This window comes from Castor canadensis, chromosome 7, assembly GCF_047511655.1.
Source record: "Castor canadensis chromosome 7, mCasCan1.hap1v2, whole genome shotgun sequence".
Taxonomy (NCBI): Eukaryota; Metazoa; Chordata; class Mammalia; order Rodentia; family Castoridae; genus Castor; species Castor canadensis.
Window position 1 is genome coordinate 140,325,591 of NC_133392.1, and position 21,640 is coordinate 140,347,230.

The 21,640-nt window shown below is 52.4% G+C and overlaps 2 protein-coding genes and 1 non-coding gene across 23 annotated transcripts in view; all 3 read left to right on the top strand.

The window, feature by feature from the left end:
* Pum1 (pumilio RNA binding family member 1) overlaps positions 1 to 5,891 on the top strand; it is a 112,885-nt gene extending 106,994 nt beyond the window's left edge. For all 21 annotated transcript variants that reach the window (XM_074080749.1, XM_074080750.1, XM_020156600.2 and 18 more), the window contains 2 exons: positions 962 to 1,154; positions 4,058 to 5,891. In XM_074080749.1, the coding sequence (XP_073936850.1) occupies positions 962 to 1,154; positions 4,058 to 4,189 (325 nt within the window). In that variant the 3' untranslated portion in view covers positions 4,190 to 5,891. The remainder of the gene's footprint in view (positions 1 to 961; positions 1,155 to 4,057) is intronic.
* LOC141425291 (small nucleolar RNA SNORD103/SNORD85) lies at positions 2,041 to 2,125 on the top strand. Its single transcript, XR_012450361.1, has one exon. It is a non-coding gene; the product is annotated as a small nucleolar RNA SNORD103/SNORD85 (small nucleolar RNA).
* Positions 5,892 to 16,459: 10,568 nt separating the features above from the next.
* Positions 16,460 to 21,640, top strand: part of Sdc3 (syndecan 3) — a 35,868-nt gene continuing 30,687 nt past the window's right edge. Inside the window, exon 1 of the mRNA XM_020156590.2 lies at positions 16,460 to 16,612. Coding sequence (XP_020012179.2) covers positions 16,475 to 16,612 — 138 coding nt within the window. The 5' untranslated portion in view covers positions 16,460 to 16,474. The remainder of the gene's footprint in view (positions 16,613 to 21,640) is intronic.

Sequence of the window (21,640 nt, forward strand, 5' to 3'; positions counted from 1 at the left end):
TAACTGCTTCAGAATTGTTAGAAATTTCCAAGCTGTGGCTGAATGGCCATCATGCAGGATAGTCAGTGAAAGGTGTTCTGTATTAGCTAGTCATGGACTCCTAAGTGCCTTCCTTCTCAGGGATTTTTGTGATCCATAACAGCTTCTCCCCACTTTGCAAACTTTTTTTGTGAAGCCTTCAGCTTCCCACACATCTATCACATTCTCTTTGCCAGGTAATAGGCTTGGCACCAATAGTACCCCCACAAATACCATGTATTGTTCTTTCACCTGTACAGCTTTGTTCCTGCAGAGCCTCAGGTGCAGGTTAGTGTTGTCTGATCAAAAGCAAGCGGTAGTGTGTAATCACTTCGGGATGGTGAATACCCATTAGCGTGACAGCATGTAAATCAGTCAGCAGCCGTTGTGCCCATAGATTATAGGGGAACTGCCTTGATGGAGCCACACTCTTTCCCTTTTTCGTTTCCCAAGATGAAGTGTTTGAAAGTGTGTAGAAGTGCTGACAAACCTTAGAGTCCTTCTTGTTTACACTCCTGAGATCCGGCAGCTTGTGGTAGCCGACTAAAAGTGCTGTGGCCCCAGCTTGTGGTTCCTTCACCAAGCCAGTGATGCGCGCTATGTGCTCGGCTTTGCTTGGCAGCAGGAAACAGACACCAGGCAGGATGCTGTGTTCCTAGCCTCCATGAACTCACAGTGGGAAGCCACGGTAAAACCAGTCCTGTGATCTTTGTGTTTAAGTCTTTTCACTTACCCAGGCTCATTACTTGTGCCTGATAGATTGGGTCCCCTCCCCTGGAAGCCTGAGGTGAGGCATCTTACAGAGCCTCACTGTGCATGAATGAACACTCCACAGACACTGACCTTGTCCTGCTGCTGTTCCCAAGGGCAGGGCAGAGGCTGGACAAGCACAGTCTAAAAGGAGACCTCTTAAAAGTATTGTCCCTGGTTTGTGTCATTTCAGCAACGTTGTGGAGAAGTGTGTCACTCACGCCTCACGTACAGAGCGTGCTGTGCTCATCGATGAGGTGTGCACCATGAATGACGGTCCCCACAGTGCCTTATACACCATGATGAAGGACCAGTATGCCAACTACGTGGTTCAGAAGATGATCGATGTGGCGGAGCCAGGCCAGCGGAAGATTGTCATGCATAAGGTAGGCCAGGCTGGAGAGAAGGTGTGCAAGGCCTGTGTTCATTTCCAAAATACAAAGAAGGGTAGGCATCTTCCTTCTTTTGAGTAGTCTGATGTTGTGTTCCTTTCTCTTCTCATGTAGCGTCATCATTGTCTACATGGTCCCTCCACCCCCACATCTCCCCCCTCATCAGTAACTCACAGGTGTGAGTGTCTGGTTTTTGTCTTGTTTGGTTGTTGAGACAAGCACTTGCTATATAGCCTGGGGTGGCCGCATGATCCTTCTGCCTCAGCCTCCTGAGTACTAGAATTACAGACATGTGCCATCATGCTGGAATACGTGTGAGTCTTACATTCAGTTTTTCTATTTCCCTCCGTCTTTAAGAGATCAACTTATTCATCCAACAAGTCAGCCTGTCCTTCCTGTTCAGATCCAGCAAAATTCTTTTGCTATTGCAACATTTACTGAACACTTGCCTGCTCTGTCAGACACTAGGTGGCCCAGAAACAACTAAGACCTGGTCCCTGCCTACAGCCCACTGTCTGGTGGGGAAGAGCCACGAAGAAGTGGTGGTGCACACAGAGGAGAGGGGCCCCTTGCCTGCCCCATGTCTCTGAGGACAGGCTTTGCAGAAGACGAGACTAAGAGGAGTGAGACGGGGAAAAGGAAAGAAATCTGAACAGTTAGCTGCTGTGAGTGGGTAACTGACAGAGGAATCAGCTGTAGAAACTTCAGGAATAGTCACAGAGGGGGCCCACCCAGTACCCTGCAGACCCCAAGGCCCAGGAAGCAAAGCCTCCCAGGGTAGGAAGGCCATGCTGTAGCTGTGTTTGTGCCAGGCTGTGTCCTGAGCCCTCAGCCTTTAGGCTGTGAGCTCCCTCGGTTCTTCTTGTGGAGGTTACCATTGTCTGGCAGTGATGACCCACTTGCCCTCACTGAGAACAAAGTTCGGTAATGAGAATCTTTGTTACGGACTCGAGTTCTGAGCCAGACAAGACCCGGCCACCTCCGAGCCAGACCCCACCGAATCATCAACCAGTGGTGCTGGCGATGGCAGTTGAAGGCTGGGGGAGGCCAGAGCCCTTCAAGGTTGAGTTTCACTAGACGTGTGGAGGTGCTGTAAAGGCAAGGGCAAAGTGGGAGGCACACTCAAGTTCAAAGCACAGCTGTTCATCCATTCAACAGATAGTTTGTTCTCTTATCACAGGCCCTCTGCTCCCTGAACACAGTTGCATTAGGGATTATGCCTGGATTGTGCACCATTTGTTGCATTAATCTTGGGAAAGTATGAGTTTCTCTTGTATGTGGGTTCAGAGAAGGCTCCCCAAAGACAGAACATTTGAATAAATACTTCTAGGAGGAGGGAGCATGGTGTGTAAAGATTGGGGGCAGGAGGGAAGAGATGGTGTTTGAAGAAGTGTAGTGTGTTGCATAGGGCAGCACTGTGGTGATGAGTTGGCATCATAATGTGGAGAAGGGGATACAGTGACCAGAAGAGAGGGGAGGCTGTTCAAGCAGTGAAACCAATGGCTGGTGACAGTTTTGGGACTGAAGAGAAGTGGGCAGAGTTGGGAGCTAGAATTGGGGTTTTCACTGTTGGTTGATTTGGGAATGGAGAATGAGGAAAGAATTGTAAAAATCTCTCTTAGTTTTCCCACTCTTTCACAGCTAGGTGACATCCTCAATAAAGGGAACACTGGGATCAGTTGAGTACCTTTCACCTCTTATTAAACCAGACTTAAAGATGAGTATTGTGTTTGTGTGGAAGAGTCAATGTCTGCGTTGTCATTGTCTTTTGTCAGGAGGAGAAGTGTAAAGGCTAAGTGACTTGACATGTCAACCACCCAGTCCCAGGCATAGAGGTGAATGAGTGCAATCTCAGTTTCTGGAGAGCTGCCAAAGACAAAAGGGTCTAGAACCTCAAGTTGTAGTGATAAGAAAGATTTGCTGCCACCCATGGGAAAAGTGTAGCATTATTGCATTCTTTTTTATAGACAAGAAAAAGTTATCTACTCCACACAGCTCAGAATTAGAATCCAGGATTGTTCAGTCATTTTCCACACAGGCACTCATGTGGAAATGGAGTGTCGAATATGAGTCTGTTCTGGGTATGGTTCATAATGGTTTCTGGATCTACTTGGCCCTTCCTTGCTTTGAGGAATGCTGGGGTACTGAATTTGTCGGTACAGGTGTGAGTTTCGGTGGGGACTATTAATAAGCTATAGTCCCACTGTCTGCATGGAAAATTGATAGCTAAGCAAAAGGTAGCCAACCCTGCTGAGCACATAGCATGTTTCCCCGGGCTCATAGGAGAAGGACCCTTGGTGCACGAGAACCCATCCAGGGACAGGGGAGCTCAGGTCAGAGGGTGAGAGGTGCCAGAGGCATGGTCGGAAGACACAAGGAGATAGAATCTCCAGAGAAGCTGCCTAGACCATTGGCGTTCAGATACCTGTACCGTCGCTTGTTGGCCATTTGACCTTAGTTGAGGGACAGAAGCACGCTATGCCTTCATTTTTTTTTTTTTTTCACCAAATAAGGGGTGAAACATGTCCCTCATGTTTTTGTTGTCACTTTGAGCTTTTGATGATCCACTGTGAACTGGAGAAGGTTCAGTGGGTCTGAGGATCATGGTACGCAGAAGAACACCCACTGCTCAGAAGAGCAAGACTTCTGTGTGGGAGGCCAGAGTGACTCGTGAGTGCTTGTAGTGAAGTGCCGGGCAGCTGGCAGGTGCCCACTCCGTTAGGGCACTGCCTCTAGGACCCTACGGTCCTGTGGCATTGCTCAGGGTAGGAGCTGCTCTTCTGACCTCATGAGTTGCTAGAGCTCAGGGGACCTGCAGAGCCTGTGAAAGGTGTCATGTGTGCTCACCCACGGCCTTCTCAGGCCAGCACAACAGGCTGCCTGTCCTTTCCCCACAGATCCGGCCTCACATCGCGACTCTCCGCAAGTACACCTATGGCAAGCACATCCTGGCCAAGCTGGAGAAGTACTACATGAAGAATGGCGTGGACTTGGGGCCCATCTGCGGCCCCCCCAATGGCATCATCTGAGCAGTGCAGCCTGTCCCCATTCCCGCTGACCTCACTGACCCCTGGCAGACCCAGCCTGCAACCGGAAATGTCCTTGTGGAGAATCTGAAATGGGCAAATGGTTGCTGTGGGATTGATTATTCCCTCCTCCAAAAAAGAATCAAATCCGCAAGTGGAAAAGCCTTTGTAAATTTAATTTTATTACACATAACATGTACTAATTATTTTTTTTAATTGACTAATTACCCTGCTGTTTTACTGGTGTATAGGATACTTGTACATAGGTAACCAATGTACATGGGAGGCCACATATTTTGTTCAATGTTGTATCTATATTCCACGTGTGGAAACTTTCAGGGTGGATGGTTTAACAAAAAAAGTTTAAAAAAAGAAAAAAAGGTTTTTAACTCATTTGCCTCATGGGCAAGTTTTGCAAATAGCTCTTCCCTATTGCCTCATTTTAGTATAAAACAAAAACTAACAAAAAACCTGGGAAATTTGAATTTTAGTTAAATGACCCTAAAGTGTCATTTAATGCTGTTTATAAAATATATACATATATAAATATATATAAAATGAAAACATTTCAGAGTTGCTAAAGCCTCAGTCTACGATCTTAAGTTAAAGAAACTTCTAAAATTGCTCTTTTGGAGACAACACATGCTGAGGAAGACAGTGTGGTCCGTTTTGTGAGGAGGAGAGGTGAACACCCAGTGCCTCTCATGGCTGGGTGCGTGTGACTGTTTACTGCCTATTGGATTTTTTTCTGTTAACATTGAAAGGCAAAATCTGATTATAAATAGCATGAGAAAAAAAAAATCCAACTCTGCTTTTGGTCTTGCTTCTATAAATATATAGTGTATACTTGGTGTAGACTTTGCATATATACAAATTTGTAGTATTTTCTTGTTTTGATGTCTAATCTGTATCTATAATGTACCCTAGTAGTCGAACATACTTTTGATTGTACAATTGTACATTTGTATACCTGTAATGTAAATGTGGAGAAGTTTGAATCAACATAAACGCGTTTTTGGTAAGAGAGAGAATTAGCCAGCCCTGTGCATTCACTGTACATTCTCACCTTTTATGGTCGTAGCATATAGTGTTGTATATTGTAAATTGTAATTTCAACCAGAAGTAAATTTTTTTTTCATTTGAAGGAATAAATGTTCTTTATACAGCCTAGTTAATGTTTAAAAAGAAAAAATATAGCTTGGTTTTATTTGTCAGCTAGTCAGACAGTAGCGAGATCCTTTCTAAATGTTATTCAAGATGATTCAGTTCACACTAGTGTTTTTTTACCCTAAAAAAAGTAATGTTTTGCTTATTTTGTGACAGTCAAAAAGGATGTGCAGAAGTTCAGCCCTGCCCCAACTTTCCTTACAATCAGAGCCCCTCTCACCTTGTAAAGTGTGAATTGCCCTTCCTTTTTGTACAGAAGATGAACTGTATTTTGCATTTTGTCTACTTGTAAGTGAATGTAACATACCGTCCGTTTCCTTGTTTGAATATAGAATTGTAACACTACACGGTGTACATTTCCAGAGCCTTGTGTATACTTCCAATGAACTTTTTTGCAAGCACACTTGTAACCATATGTGTATAATTAACAAACCTGTGTATGCTTATGCCTGGGCAACTATTTTTTGTAACTCTTGTGTAGATTGTCTCTAAACAATGTGTGATCTTTATTTTGAAAAATACAGAACTTTGGAATCTGGGTTTATGCTTTCTTTTGACTCCCCTGCTTACACCCCACCCCCCACCTCTGCTTGTTTTGTGAGGGTAATGGAAAAGCAGAGTATAGGAATAGGACAGGAGTGTCAAGTGGATAGCACATACGCCTACTTTGACTGAAGATGACAGGTTCAGTCTGTCTAGTACTTTGAAAGTAAAATCCCACTTGTCTTAAGTTCAGCTGAAAACTCTGAGGTTCACCAAGTCCTACATGCCACAGTCTGACCCATCCTTTGTGGGTGCTCTTCCTTTCTGGTCTCTGTGTTCATGGGCCCTCGGGCTTAGATTTGAATTTCCTGAGCTACATGTGTCTTTTCCAAGGCCAGGTGGTGACTAGTAGCTGGATTACTGTGCTGGCTCTTTTCCTCTCCTCTCTTTGGGCTGCTCCTGTCCACACTCTCCTGATCCCATATCCTCCTCCAGCCCACACTCAGATTGGGGACCTCTTTCTGCTTGCCAAGGTGCCTGTCACCTATACCCCAGGGTGCCCACCCTTCCTTTTTTTTGGTCAGTGTTGGCGACCAAAGGATGGGCTCAGCCAGGAAGGCCAGCTGGGAGACCATGCCAGCTCTGTGTTTGCCAAAAGAACTTTACATGGTCCCTTCCAAGGATAGGAGTCAATCACCAGCACTTCCTGCAGACCCAGGGATAAAGGGAGGCAAAGGGGATGCAGGTTTCTGGTCCAGGACCTGAATCCACTTAGGTAGCTGTAGTCAAGTGGGGCATCAGCCATTGTGGCTGGCACAGAGGTCACATCAAAATTTTCTCCCATTTACCTACTGTCTGACACGGGGAGAACAAGGGTCTCAGAAACCCAGTGAGCCCTTTGTCAAGTAAGGTGGGGTAATCTTTGTTAGCTGCTTGCACAGTAGCTTTCCACACCTTCTACTGGCCTATTTATACTTTGCGTTTTTTGGTTTTTTCCTTTCTTCTTTTAGTGTGTCTCTGTGGTAAAATATGTTTTGTGTGTATTTAGTGATAGCAATGCAGGGGCACTAGGTTAGAAATTTGACTTGCCACCCCCTTATTTCATGGTGTAGACCTTTGAGTCAGGGTTAAATTTAATCCCAGCTGCCTTTTTTCACCTGGGTGCTCCTGAGACCCTGCATCTCTGTAAAGTGGGGAAATGGTATCCATGTGCAAGACCGGTTGTAAGGATTAAACTGTGTACCTGAGTGTCCAGCACACTGCATAAACAAGTGATAGCTATTTTCCCTATTGCTTACTTTTTTGGAGGCCTTATTTCGACAAGCGGTTTGCTGGTGGGAGGTACAGCCTTCAGAACAGAAAAAGCACACTCCCGTTTGTCTCCTCCCCTTACCAGTGGCTGTGCACAGATTGGGGTGGACAAAACAATCAGGGGTGGCCTTGTGGAGTATGCTTGTAATCCCAGCCCTTTTGGAGGCTGAGGCTGGAGGAGGACAAGTTCCAGGCCAACCTGGAACTGTATAGCAAGACCCTGTCTCAAAAACCAAAAGTTACAATACAATTTTTGGACATTACGTAAAGTTTATGTCCTTCACTGGGAACTGACTTGTGGTTTCCATGTTCTCATAAGTGTTCTCACAGCAGTCCTGCAGGATGGGCCGGTGCTTTACAGTTTACAGAGCACTTTCATGGTTGAGATCCTTCTGTTCTGAAAGCCTCAGGGAGTCAAGTGGGGTTTCTTCCAGGGCTTTCTTGAGCTCCATTCCTACTGAACCTAACGGGGGGGCGGCTGGAGATGCAGAAAGGACAAATGCTAGGAGATGGACATACCAAGGTTGCGGTCAGGTGTGCTGGGTGCTCGGAGACGCACAACAGCCTCGTTACTTCTTTTCTCTGTTCTCTTCTTTTACTTCTCTTGTTCTTTAAGGCCTTCCTTCTAAAGTCTTTCTTTAAAACCTTGCTTCTTTTCTCTTCTTTAAAGTCTCTTTCCTTAGACTCGCACTGTCCCATGTTTTCTTTCATCTCAAAGTCTCAGTGCTCAGACTTGCACTGTCCCATGTTCTCTCTAATCTCTACCATAACTCAGCAGCAGCAGCAATGTCATTCTTGCAGCATCCTCACAAGCAGGCCACAGCCAGCCAATCAAAATCCCTCATCAAAAAACCTTGCATCCTCCTTCTGCGAGTCTGTTCTATCCAGTGGTAAACAAGGAGGTGGAGCAGCAGTTCTCGGGGAGGGGGAGGGGTGTGACGAGACACCTGCATTCCTACTTCTTTCTCTGAACTTAACTTAGGAAAAGCAGCTGTGCTGCATTTTGCCTTCATTCCTTCTGCAGCTGGGGCCGAGCCAAACTCAGCCTGTAGACCATTGAGCACAACTGTGTTTATGTCAAGTTCTCATAAGGCTTCTTATAATCTGCTCCCTACAGGGTTTCAGATGAGGAGTCGAGACACACTTCATGTGAGATAGCGAAGTGAGGGTCTCCTGACTCCCAGTTCAGTGCTCGCTCTGTGACATCTGGCTGTTGCCAAGTAATGGCTGCCTCTCTTGGAAGCACCAGGGCAGGAAGCATCCTCCTGAGGGAGGAAACCTGTGACTTTATGTAATTACCAGCTGAAGCCACACGAGGGTGCTGCTGCCTAGAGCAAGCACTGTGGCAGCCCCAGGGCTCCAGGGTCCAAGGTTAGAGCTGGGCTGGCTTTCCTCTCCCTTGAGTGACTCAAGTGGAGTCAGGAGTCTTACCTAGAGAGCAGAGGTGTGGTTCTGCCATGAAATAGCCTTCCCGTTCTCCATTCCTCCCGCCCAGCCCCAGAAGTCCCCAGTGTAAAGGGCTAGGCTATCACTATGGGGGATGAAGGCCCGAGCTTTGCCTTTGCATGATCCCTGGCAAATCTATGATTTGTTTGGGTCTCAGTTGCCCCATTTGTCATCTGGAGTATTAGCCCCAGCCTGCCACGCTCACAGGGGTGGTATGAGGTAGGTTGACTGGACTAAAAAGAGCAACCAGAATCCTGAGTGGGTCCAAGTGCCACCCCCTGCCTCCACCCCCTACCCCCTGCTTCCCTTGGGGTTCTCGAAACAGCTGAAACTCAAAGCTTCCTTATCCCAGCTCACCCTGGCCCTGTATGACCTCTGTAAGTAACCTGACCTCTCATTCCTCTTTTGGGATGGCAATAGTTTTACTTCAAATGGTACAACGGAAGCCCTGGGCACACAGCCATAAATAGGAGTTGTTGATGTCATCTCCCATTTTCTCCTGCTATGCTGGGGCCCTTGGAGTTTACACAGGGTGACAAATTGTATCTTCTAAGCTGGGACACCTTGTGCACTGCCATGTGTAGCCATTTTTTGGTTGTGTGGGTGGGGCGGTACTGGAGTTTGAACTCTACACTTGCTTTCCAGGCATTCTACCACTTGAGCCACTCCGCCAGCCCCATGTATAGCCTTACGGTGTCCCCAAGGGTCCTGCCTGCTGGCGCTGTTGCCTTCGAGGAGTCCCTACCCGTAGTAGGACAACGTGAAAGGATGGGGAGGTTGGAGGCTGGGTCACACAAGGCATGATTACCTCAGCCTCCTCCACGAGGAGCCAACAGCCATGTCTTAGGGACAAACAGCTCTATGGCGAGGTCCACACTAGGAGGAACTGAGTCTTGCTGGTACCTGGATTAGTGCAAGCCACCCTGGAAGCAGAGCCTTCAGCTATCTGCAGCCGTAGCCGATGCCCTGACTGTAGCACTGGGAGCCACCCAACCACAGCCAACTCCGTAACCATGGAGGCCGTGGGAGACCCTGAAATGTACGTGGTCTCAGCTCTGTGTTTGGTTTGGGTGACTTGTTTTGGGGCAAGAGATCACTACCCCTCACAACAGGGGATGTGGAGGCACCACAGGAGGCTCACCGCAGACCTCACACATGGCCCGGGGCGTGCTCTCCTCTTGCCCTCTGGCTGTAAGAGCCTTGGCCTCCCAGTTCCTGCCCCATGTCACCCTGGACTCTAGGAGACCACCCCACTTCTGTGTGGAAATGTCCCTGGGCAAGGCTAGAGCAGCAGCTGCCAGGGTGCAATATCCCCCAGACATGCGTCAGCCTCAGTCTCTCAGTTTGAGGCACAGAATGACTTCAAAACAGTGGCCAACTGGCTGTGACTATGGAACTTAACTCATGCCAGGTGCTGCTCAAGGCCCCTTTTCTACCTCCCCTCCCCAGTGCCCCACCAGCCCTAGAGTAATTGCTGACTGGCTTCCTGGGAAAGACACTGACTGGCCCAGGGCACCAGCCAGGAGGTGGCAGATCCAAGCCTTGATTCCAGGCTTCTCCTCTGAGCTGGCACTGCCATATCTGCCACCAGCCTGACCAGGGCAAGGGAAGACCCAGAGGTGAATAGGTGGGCCAGGGGCAGAGCAGGCTTGTGGCTGCCCTGTGCTATGTGTGCAGTGGCTGCCTCCCTGCCTTCCACATTGTCTCCTTCTGTGCCAGATTTGTGCTCGGTCTGGAGCCATGGCTCAGCAATGGTGAGGTTTGATGCCAGTCTCTCAGAACCTGACAATCCTCCCAACCCATGGAGAACGTCTCAATGACAGCTGTGCTTGAGCGACCCAGTGATCAGGAGGCTGCCCCAGCCCTGAGGTGAGCTGAAAAGGAAAATGTATTTTTAGGATGTTTTATTTTCTTCCAGAAAAATGACTCCAAGTGTACAATTTATTCCCAGGAGTGGGAGCGTGTTTGTAGGGTGCTTTCCCCCTCCTTCCTCCTCCTGCCCTCTCCTCTCTCTCCTCCCTTTCTGCTCCAGGAGGCCACTCACACAGGAAGGAGGGCAGGTGTGTGAGCAAGGCTCTGGCCTGGGCTCCCCATAGCCTTCCTACTTTGTGATCTTGAACTTGGCCAGGTGGATGACCCATGTGCTCAGGGAGGGTTCTCAGCCGGACAAGACAACCAATCCAGGAGCAGGGGTGGGTTCAAGAAAGCCTCCAGGGCAGGAGTGAGGCCTGCTTTCTACTCCTGCTTCTGCACAGGCTGACTGTCACCTTGGGTCAGTCACTTCCTATTTCTGGGCCTTACTTTCCTCACTTGTGAAATGGGTAGATGAAATAGAGCAGGTGGGGAGAGCAGAGCAAGACCTCTGCATGCTCTGTCCACTTTTGTCGTGGCGAACGAGCTTCCAGAATAGTCTCAGCCTTGTCCACACACATGGTGTCAGGGCATGGTCTCCACCGGGCTGGCACAGCTTCTGTGTGAGGCTTCTGAGCACCTGATTCCCCAAGGCCTGCCTGCCATGGCCCCATGGAGATGTCACCACCTTCCTATTCTCCCTTGTTGTCGTGGTGGCCTCTCCCTGCCCAGCCCCAGAACTGGCTTCTGGCTGGGCAGCAGCCTTCCATTCAGAAGCCCATTGCTGGAGAATGAGTGAACTGAAGCCTCAGGCCCCTCACTTGTGTGGCCCCTTCCTGAGGCTCTGTTCCCAGGTTTGCATTTGGGTCTGCACTTTAGTGGCAGTTTTGGAGCCACAGAGCCAGGACCTCTGTCTCACCCACTCTGGGCTGAGGTCCCCTCTCTCTCAAGTGGACCCCTCCCTGAGTGGCCTGACTGGATCTGAGCCAGAACCAAGACTGTGCAGCTGCAGGTGCTGCTAGGGGCCCCACAGCCTGCTGGCCTGTCCTTCAAGGTTGGCCCAGGCTCCCATGCCACTCGGCTCAGAATCTGACTGGCTCTCTTCCCCCACCCCATGGGCCCAGAGGGAGGTCTCAGCTAACTGAGAGCTGAGTTCAAATCCTGATCCCAGGCAGGGCAGCCATGTGCTCTGGGGGTGTCTCCAGCCCTGGCAGCTCCAACAAAGCCCAAAACCAAGGCCGGGGGCATGGACTCGTGAGTCCCTGCAAGACAAGGGACTGTCAGGTCCCTTGAGTGGAACACAGACTCCCCACCGATGGAGACCGGGGCCTTTTCACAGGCCCAATGGTACCTGACAACTGCTTGACTTCTACTTGTAGGGCCCAGCTGGCCTCTGAGATCCCCAAGGTCCTTCAAGAGGGCTCCTTCAGGTCTAGAACATTCCTGCCATAACCCTGCTTCAGTTCCTGAGTCTTGTGGATCACTGTCCTCCAGGGCTGCTGTTACCTGGACTTTCCCAGAAGCAAACCTGGGCTCTGGCCTCCATCCTGACTCTTAGGGCAAAATAGGAAGTTGTGGTGGAAGGAGGTTGGGATGGGGCCCAGGATGGAGGGGAACAGGGATTTGTTTTCCTAGAAGGGTGGCTGCCTTGAGCCAAGAAGGCACTTGGGTTTGGGAGGTCCTGTTGGGATCCCTAGTTCCCTCTGTGCCCATGGGGACAGCACAGCACAGAGTTAAAAGCTAAGGATCTTTTGTCACACATCCTGGTTTAAATCTTGACTCTTGCTGGCTGTGTGATCTAGGGCAAGTTACTGAACTTCTCTGAGTCCCAGATTCCCTGATTGAAGTACTAGGATGAAGTAAAGAGCAAATACATTGTGTGCTGGGCCTTTTTTTTTTTTTTTTTGCCGTTTTGGGGTTTGAACTCAGGGTCTGCACCTTGAGCCACTCTACCACTCCTTTTTTGTGTTGGATTTTTTCAATAGGGTCTGTTGAACTATTTGCTTGGGCTAGTTTCAAACCATGATCCTCTTGGTTTTGCTTCCTGAGTAGCTAGAATAACAGGCATGAGCCACTTTGGCCCAGCTACCAGGCTGTTTTGGCAGTATTTGGTCCTCACAGCACCAACCCTGGAGGCAAGTTGTGATACCCAAATCCCAGGCCTGTGGGAGGATTAAATGAGTGTTCTCCTGGTTATCTTACTCATGGGGGCCTCTGCTTATTTGGGTTTTTTTTTTTAAGTAGTGGAGTTTAACTCAGAGCCACTCCCTCAGCCTTTTTCTGTGATGGGTTGTTTTTGTTTTGGTTTGGTTTGTTTAAATAGGGTCTCTTGAACTACTTGCTGGGCTGGCTTCAAACCTTGATCTTCCTGATCTCTGCCTCCTGAGTAGCTAGGATGACAGGCATGAGCCACCAGTGTCTGGCTCAGATCTGGAATCTTATTACCTGTGAATGTTGAGTTCCTAAGATCCAGTCTATTTAGTCAGACCTCTTGGGGTAAGTGGGGTAAGGTGACCTTTCCTGGGAACCCACTGTGCACCAAGCCTGGGGTGCAACCCTGAATCAGGTGTCTCAGGCCCACTGAGACACTGCTGAGGCCTCTCCAACCCCTTGCTGCCTTGTTAGAGCAAGGGCCAAGGGCAAAAGTGTTCAATCAGGGTGGGTTGGATGCGAAGATGGCCACTAGCTGTGCTGTGGGGCTATGTGGGTACCAGGTCACACTGAGCATGCGCATGTCCTTGGAGTGGTGTGTGCCTCCCTTATTTGACTAAGTCATTCATCAAACACTTCCAAACAGACCTCTGGGCTTGGCATTACAGCATAACTGCAAGAGTCTGAGTCAAGGTCTTGGCTCTCACTTGCCTTGGGCTCCACTTCTCTGAGCTTTGGTTTCTCATTTGGAAAATGGAGTGATGTTGTAGGGCTGTGCTGGGCACAGAAGCAGCTCTGCTTGAGCTTGAGTCCATATGGAATACTGGGCCACTCCTTGTTCTAGGTGAGACAGAGGGATTAAAAGCAGGGTGGGGGGTACAGGACGGGGGTGGCACAGGAAAGGGAGGCTTTGGATGTGCTGGCATATGGCTTGAGTGCACAGGTAGATGTGGGGAGGGTGACCGTGTGATGTGTACCCAAGAGTCAATGAATGTGCATCTGTCACCTCCAGGGAGACTCTGAGGGGAGAGAGCTGGATGAGGCCCTCCAGCCCAGACCTATCTCAGCTCTGGCTGTGACCAGTGTCTTAGAGGAGCAGCAGGTGGCGCTCCTGGCCTGGCTAAGACTCTCCTCACAACTCCCTCCCACCTCCTGAAACATAGCCACCTTTGTCAATCCCCGGCCCCACACCAGTACAAGGCAGGGCAGAGTTCATGTATTCCTCACAGCCTGGCCTCTGTCTTGGCAGATGGTAGGCACTCCATGTGTATGTACTGAATGAATGAATGAACCCTGCATAATCATTATGTCCATATTACATTTGGGAAACAGGTTCAGAGAGGTAAAGTCACACATCCAAAGTAGCACAGCTCATAACTGGCAGAACTGGGATTTGAACTCAGGTACTATCATGACCCAGAGCTCTTCAGCTGCCAGGTTTGCTACTTCCACTAAAGCCAGCTCTTTTCAGCTCCTTATCTGATGGGTCCATCAGCCTTTCCCCATCCTCTACCTCCCCAAGGTGGCCATGGGTCTGAATTCCAATGGGTTTGGGAACAGGTTCCAGAGGTTGGTGTCTTAGAATTCTTGGGAGTCTTGAATGGCAGAGTTGGAGTTGCCCTCTCTCTCTGTAGATGTCTGACAAAGTCACAAGCAGGTAACGGTGTAAGGATGACTGTCAGGCGCTAAATAAATTAACTTAGGCAGGAACTAAGTTGCTCATACACACACTTTATTGCAGGGAGTTACAACCTAACACCCGACAGTGCCTCAGCCTTCCCCAAGCTGAGCTCACCTTGAGATGTGATCTTAGTCCCTTGGCTGCTGGCTCCAAACCAATCCTGGCTGGTTCTCAGTCTCGATCGCCTCTAGGAGCCCAGGGAATCTGACTGGCCGAGTGGAGAGTCTGGGTCTGCTCTCGACCGATGTGATGCGTGTTGTCTATCAGGAGGAAGTGGCAATGATCTCGTGGTGAGTGGAGTTCAAGTATTTGTAGAGGAGCGGTTTATCAGAGCCAGCTTAGGGTTGCTTCATTTGCATATCGGCACCAGCTTAGGGTTGCTTCATTTGCATATCGGCACCAGCTTAGGGCTGGCTGATTTGCATATCGGCACCATATGGTATGTGTTTACATCATAGGGCTTCCAAGTGCACACAATATTATTTTCATATAGGTTTTACAGTGTATTATATTTTTATATAATTTTCAATATGTTTAATGCACATCAAACATAATACTCATAACACTGACCTTACACACTGTCCCCCTCAGGGGACCCCTTTTTTTTTTTAGCACTGGGTTTGAACTCAGGGCCTCTACCTCTTGAGTGACTCTGCCAGCTCTTTTTTTGTGAAGGGTTGTTTGAGATAGGGTCTCACAAGCAATTTGCCTGGGGGCTGGGTTTGAACGGAGTTGGCCTTTGTTCTCCAGACTTCCTTCTAAGGTCCTGCAGGACAAGCCAGGGGTCCCTGACCCCCAGAGACCATTCCTTCAGACCTATTCCTCCAGCGCCCCCTCCTGCCTACTCCATCTTTTGCCTTGGGGAAATTACTCCAATTTCAGCTCCATTCAATTTCTATTTCCTGATGACCGGCCCTGGCTGGGTGCTGGGACACAGGGGCAGAGACGAGAGTGGCCAAGGGCAAAGGCATCCAGTTCACCATCATCAGCCAATTACTTCTGTTCTCCCAGCCTCAGTTTCCCCCATCAAAATAGAGATACTGACAGCACCAACCTCATGGTGGTCCTGAGAGGGTGAATTAAGATAACTTAAGGAAAGTGCTTGGCCCCTGGCCTATGGTGGGGTTTAATAAACGTTTACCCTTCCCCCCAGACCCCACCGTGGGGAGCTCTGGTGAATGAGACACACATTCATGGTTCCACACATTTGTGCCTGGCACTGTGCTAGGTCAGTGCCAGTGCTGGGACAGCATGGACAGCTGAAGTAAGCAGGCCCAAGCTCTGCACTTCTGGGGTGCAGCCTAGCATGATGGAGGGAGATAGAGCAAAGCAGAACAGTCCACAGGCAGCAGGGGAATGGAGGCCAGGACCCCGGCTGCCACCAGAGAGAGAGGGTCATCCTGAGGGAGGGTGGTCTCTACTCTACCACAAGGAATCTGACTCTCAGAGAACTGGGGTCGCCTGTGTGGGTGCACCTTGTCCCTTGCAGATCCATAGATTCTAGAAGTTAACACCTCCCCACCGTCCCATGGTGCTGTGTGGGTGAAAGGAGGCCCAGAGAGGGCCAGGCCCAGTCTGAGGTCACACAGCCTAAAATCTGCTCTGGAGACTAGGAAGCCTGGGTCTTGGATGACCTGGGGCCCATTCTGCAGGCTGGCCGGGTTGCGGGGCGATGCTAGAAGACACGCGAATGGAGCCCTAAAGGAGGCTACTGCTCCCACACACTCGATACTCAGAAGGTGCCAGGTCCAGGCCCTGGCATTGCATGCGAGGCCGAGGAGGTGCGTGCCGTGGGCTCCCGGCGTCAGCCAAGGGGGCCCTGCGCCCCGGGGGCCCCCGCCGCCCGCTCTCGAGCCCTGGTCCGGGCCGCGCTGCCCAGGCTGCGGCCGGAGCGCGGGGCGGGCGCGGGGTCCCCGGGGCCGGGCGCGGGGCGGCGCGGGTTGGGGGGCGTTCGTCCGCCCCGCCCCGCCCTCCTCGCCCCGCCCGCGCGGGGGGCGGCCCGGTGGCAGTGGCGGCGGCGGCGGCGGCGGCGCACGCTTCCTGCGGGCGCGGCCGCTGTGGGCGCGGAGCCGCGAGCGAGCGAGCGAGCGAACGAGGCGGAGCCGGCGGCCGAGCGGAGCCCCGAGCCAGCAGCGTCGAGCGCCGCCGCGCAGCCCCGCCGCGCCCGGAACAAAGGCCCGGCCGCCGCCGCCGCCGCCATGAAGCCGGGGCCGCCGCACCGCGCCGGGGCCGCACACGGGGCAGGCGCCGGGACCGGGGCCGCCACCGCACCCGGGGCCCGCGGGCTGCTCCTGCCGCCGTTGCTGCTGCTGCTGCTCGCGGGGCGCGCCGCGGGGGTGAGTGACGCGCCGCCCCCGCCGCCCGGGACCCCCCCAACCCGACCCCGGGCCGCGTCCCGCAGCGCCCCTCCCCCACGCCGCCCGCCCCGCCCCGCCCCCCCCCGCGCCCCCCCCCCCGCTAGCATCTGCGGGCCGGGGGCTCATCCCCCCTTCCCGGGAAGCCGGGCGGGAACCCGAGCGCAGGTCGTCCGCACTAGTGTCCGGTGCACCGCGTGGGGGTGTGCGGGGCAGGGGCCGGGTCCCCCGAGGCGCCGGGAGGGTCTGGCGGGCGCCCGGGTCGCCGCGCGGGCCGGGGCTGGGTGTGTCTGGGGCTGGAGCGAGCGTGGCTCCGGCCTCGTGGGTGTGCCCAGACGCGGGCACTTTTGGAGAATCGGGCCATTTCCCCTACCGAGGAGGGCGTGCATCTGCTTTCTCTCAGGGTCGCCTTCCCCAAGCCACCGGTGGGGCCGTGAGGGGGGGAGGGGGAGGAGGACTTGATGAAGGTGACCTGCCGGGGTGAATGAGGGTGACCCTGTGTGTGTGTCCACCTCAGAGAAGGATGCAAAGGCCTGTGGGCGTGTGCATGTGGAGGCTGTGTCCAGTACGTGGGGGGGGCCGCTGTGTAGCCCCGCATTGTGCATGTGTGTCAGCGTGGCCATGGCAGTGTGTCTCCGCGGGGTGGTGGGGCGGGGGAGACCTCTGTGGTGGGCGTGCGCTTGCACCCTTGGGAACGTGTGTGAGTGCGCTCAGGAGCGCATGGGTGCGACTGGTGCATGGGCGGCCGTGGCATGGGGCAGGGACCCCTGAGGGGCCACGTGCATGCAGGAAGAGGTGCGTGTGTATGAGGTGACCGCTGGCTGTCCCTTCCAGTGGCCCCAGCTCCATTGGGAAGCAGGAGGAAGAGGGTCAGGGAGGAGGAGCTGCATCCCCCCTCAGAGGGACCCAAGTCCCCAGTAGTTCCTCATAGGCACATTTACAGGTGGAAGGTGGGGCAGGCTGGAGATTTCTAGGTCCCACCCCCTTGGGTTGGCTCCAGGAACAATGCTGTCCCCACCCACTTGCCCAGCCTCTCAGGGGACCCCCTGGTGCCCAACCTGTTTGCATGCCTCTTCCCAGTGTGAGCCCAGTGGCCAGTCCCTAGGGAGGACAGGCGGGACTCCAGGTGGCTTCTTGGATCCACAGGCTCCTCAGGCTGCCAGCTGGGGGGAGGGGACCCGTGTAAGATGCCTGGTGGCCCATGCCTCATCCCCAGTTTTCCAAGTGGGGTGTGGGAGGAGGTCCCTGGGAGGTAAGTGCCCTACTACCCTAGCAGCTGGGGGGTTCTAGGAGCCCATCCGTAACATCACAGTTCTGGGCTTCAAATCTGGGCACTACCACCTGTGCATAAGGTGATCTCTGGCAAGTCATCCATTCTCTGAGCCCCAGGGTGCCCTCTGTGAAACAGGGATGCTGATGCCTCCTCAGAGGAAGAACAAAGTGGGACCAAAGGAGTCAGGAAGTTTGGTGAAAGTGAGCTGTATCTTGGACAAAGTGCTCTCGTCAGAGGCCCTGGGGAGAGGCCCTGGGCAAGGCCCGTCCCTCCAGGAATGGCTGTTCACCCATGGGCAAGGATAGTAATTCACACCCATGAGGTGGTGGAAGGAATTCAAGGAGAGCATGGAAGGACCTGGCACACAGTAGGACCTCAACCGGCGGGGTAGGGACCCTAAAGCTGAGGATGAGGTGTGGGTGGGTGGTGGTTCAGAGCCAGTGCTGGGCTGCAGCACAGGCAACTTGCCCACCCACCCTGGACCGGGAGCTCCAGGTGGCCTGGCAGAGTGGAGGTGGGACTGAGGCAGGGTGGGTTCCAGGTAACCTCTAGGTCTCAGGAGCCAGGCTGTTAAGGAAGGGCTCCACCCTCTCGCACCTCACCTTGGAGGCGAAGTGTTAAGAGGTGTGCCTGGATGCTGCCCAGAGGAGATGTGTCTGCAGCAGGAGGGACAGGGGTCTGACCAGAAGAACCCGCCTGGTTGTGGGTGGTGGGTAGCATCTGTGATGGGGGCCTCTAAGGACATCATGGGATGGGCAGTGGCTGGCTTGGGAGGGAAGGGACAACATGACCCCTGGGTTTACCTGCCAGCCTGACAGGCAGCGGGGAAGGTTCCAGGGAGGAGACCACAGGTCTCACTCAGGTTATTGGTGGTGAGGCATATGGTGTGTGTGTCCTGGCATCTCTGTAGGGCATTTTCTGTCCTGAGAGAGACCAGGAGACCAGGACTCTGAGGGACATTTGCCTTGAGGGCTACCTCAGCTGTTATTTTTCAATCACTACCAAAAATAACTTCAGTATGAGGACCCTGGAAATTTTAGCTCTTAAAACTTGTTCAGGTCTGAAAGGTGTTCCTGAAAGGTGTTCAGTAGTTAGGTGTTCCTTGGTCTTATTTGAATCCTTTCAGTGATGGGAGTTCATTAGTTTGTGGCTGTGTGACCTTGTGAAAGTTACTTCACTTCTCTGTGCCTTAGTTCCCACCTCTTTAAAATGGGGAGAATAGGGGAAAGCATTAGCGCCATGGAGGCACATGCTAAGTGCTCAGCAAATGCCTCCTGGGGGGAGGCAGTTCTGCTCTCTCACCTGTCAGCTGGAGACCAACACCTGACTTAAAGAACTGCTGTGGGGGAGAAGACAGTACTGGGATTTGAACTGGGGCCTCCTGCTCTCTGGGGAGTGGCTTGTGTTTCTTTTTGGGTCCTTGTGTTGAGGCTGGTGGCAGGAGAGCTCAGCTGGAGGAAAGCATGTGGCCTTAGAGGATTGGGCATGGCATCTCCAGAGTGGCAAGAGGGGACACCTATGGGAAAAGCAGTGAGAGTGGTCATCCTGCCTCCAGGTGTGGAGGAAAGAAGGAGGGCTTGGAGCCTGGTGGCCACAGGTCTTCCTGCCCCCTATAGCTGCTGAGAGAGAGGACTGGTCATTTCCTAGGGCTGCAATAGGATCCTGAAGGCTGGAGCCAACTGGGCCAGCTGGGGACAGGAGGCCACAAAGTCACCACCCCTGGGAAGGGGAGAAACAGAAGCCACAGCCAATGCTGGGAAGAGCCCCACCCACTGAGCGCTTTCTGTGATTGGCTACTTCGTCTTTAGGGTAATCTTATGACATAGGAATTATCAGAACTCCCTTTACAGATGAGGAAACCAAGGCACAGAGATGGTAAGTGACTTGCTCAGAGTCACATGGTAATGGAGCTGAATTGAGCCAGGGTCTGATAGGCTAATGGAATTGGGCCATAGTTCTAATTTCCACACCCTCTTGCTGCGTGATCTTAGGCAATTTACTTCACCTCTCTGGAGCCGCCCTACTCCCCAAATTATGCCCATATTAGCTATTGTTTATGTATGAAATTTTCTTTTTCTTTTTTTGGTGGTGGTACTGGGGTTTGAACTCAGGGCCTTGTGCTTGCTAGGCAGGTGTTCTACTCCTTGCCACACCCCAGCTCTTTTTTGCTTTAATTTTCGGTTAGGGTCTTGTGCTTTTTGCCTGGGGCTGGCTCAAACCTCAGTCCTGCTACCTATGCCTCCCACATTGTTGGGATTACAGGTGTAATCACCATGCCCAGCTTTGCTTGAGAGAGGGTCTCACTCACTTTTTGCTGACCTTAAACCATGATCCTCCTGATCTTTGCCTGTTGAGTAGCTGGGATTATTGGCATGTGCCACTGTGTCTAGCTCCTTTTTTTTCTTTTTTTTTTTTTGACAGGGTTTCTCTATGTAGCCCAGGCTGGCCTTGAATTTGAGGACCTCCTGCCTCAGCCTCTCTAGTGCCAGGGTTATAGGCAGGTGTCACCATACCTGGCTGTCAGTTATTGTTCTTAATAGGTGCCTGCTTTTACCAGGAAGGTGCCATATCTTTTCTCATTTAATTCTCCCATAGTCTTAGTTATTAATGTTGGAAGGAGCTTCCTCTACTGCCTCACAGGCTGTGTCATCTGTAGAGGGGCCACTGCAAGGGTGTCTGGGGACAGGTAGGAAAGCCTTGTTAACTGTGAAGTGTTGTTGACACGATCCTATGTGTGTGAGGGGCTCATGTTGAGGCCCTGTGGTAGGGCACAGAGGGGAAATGTCGGGAATGTCGGGACAAGAGGGCTCTCACATTCCCCTGGATATGCCCCGATGCCCCAGCGTTGGGTGCTTGCTCTGAAAAGTGCCCAGATAGGACTGCCTTTCGTCCCCTCTGATCCTTAGAAAGCTGCGTAGAGCCCGAATCCCTGCATGCTGGCCCCGCACAGTCTCTCTGGCCTGACTGAGTGGGGATCAGTCAGTCATGAGTGGCAAACCCTGAGCTGAACTCCAGGGCCGCTTGGTGCCTACATAGAAGGGTTCAGATGGGTAAACGAGTGCAGGAATAGACGTAGGAAGCCAGGGCCATCAGCTGCCCCCTCCTGTGTGTGTATGTGTGTGGGGAGGGCAGTGAGGCTGGTTGGCAGGGTCCTGCTGGGTCCAAGTCACGCCGTGGGCTGGGAGGCGCCAGGGGGCTGTCTAGGGCTGGCCTGTGGTCTGAGCACCCAGGCTCTGCAACTACCATGTCTGGTGGGGACAGAGGGACTGTGGCTTTGGCCTCCAGCCCAGCTTTGTAGAGAGCCCTGTGATTTTGTGCTGGGGGCAGGGCAGCCAGAGCTAAGGGTTGCCAGGGCCCAGCCCCTTGCTCCCCCAGCCTTCCTAAACCCATGTCAGTCAGAGCAGGATCTGGGCTGGCTCTAGGCCTCCTGGCTGGCCTTGCTAGTCCCCTCAGACTTCTGTCCCCCGTAGTACTGCCCCATTCCTGGGAACATCAGTCTTGTTGACTGACACCCCTACAACTTGCCTTTGCTCCCAGCCTCCCAAGATTCCAGGAGGCTGGGGAGCCTTCACTTCCGGCCCCCCTCCCTACAGAGCAGGCCCCAGCCAGAGGGGTGGTCACTCCCCTCCCCCACTGACCAGGCCCAGTCTCAGTGCCAAACAGGAAGCCATGATTACAGGGAGTCTGAGCAGCCATGGCCCAGGGCCCAGCTGTGGGGATACGGAAGGGGTGGCCTT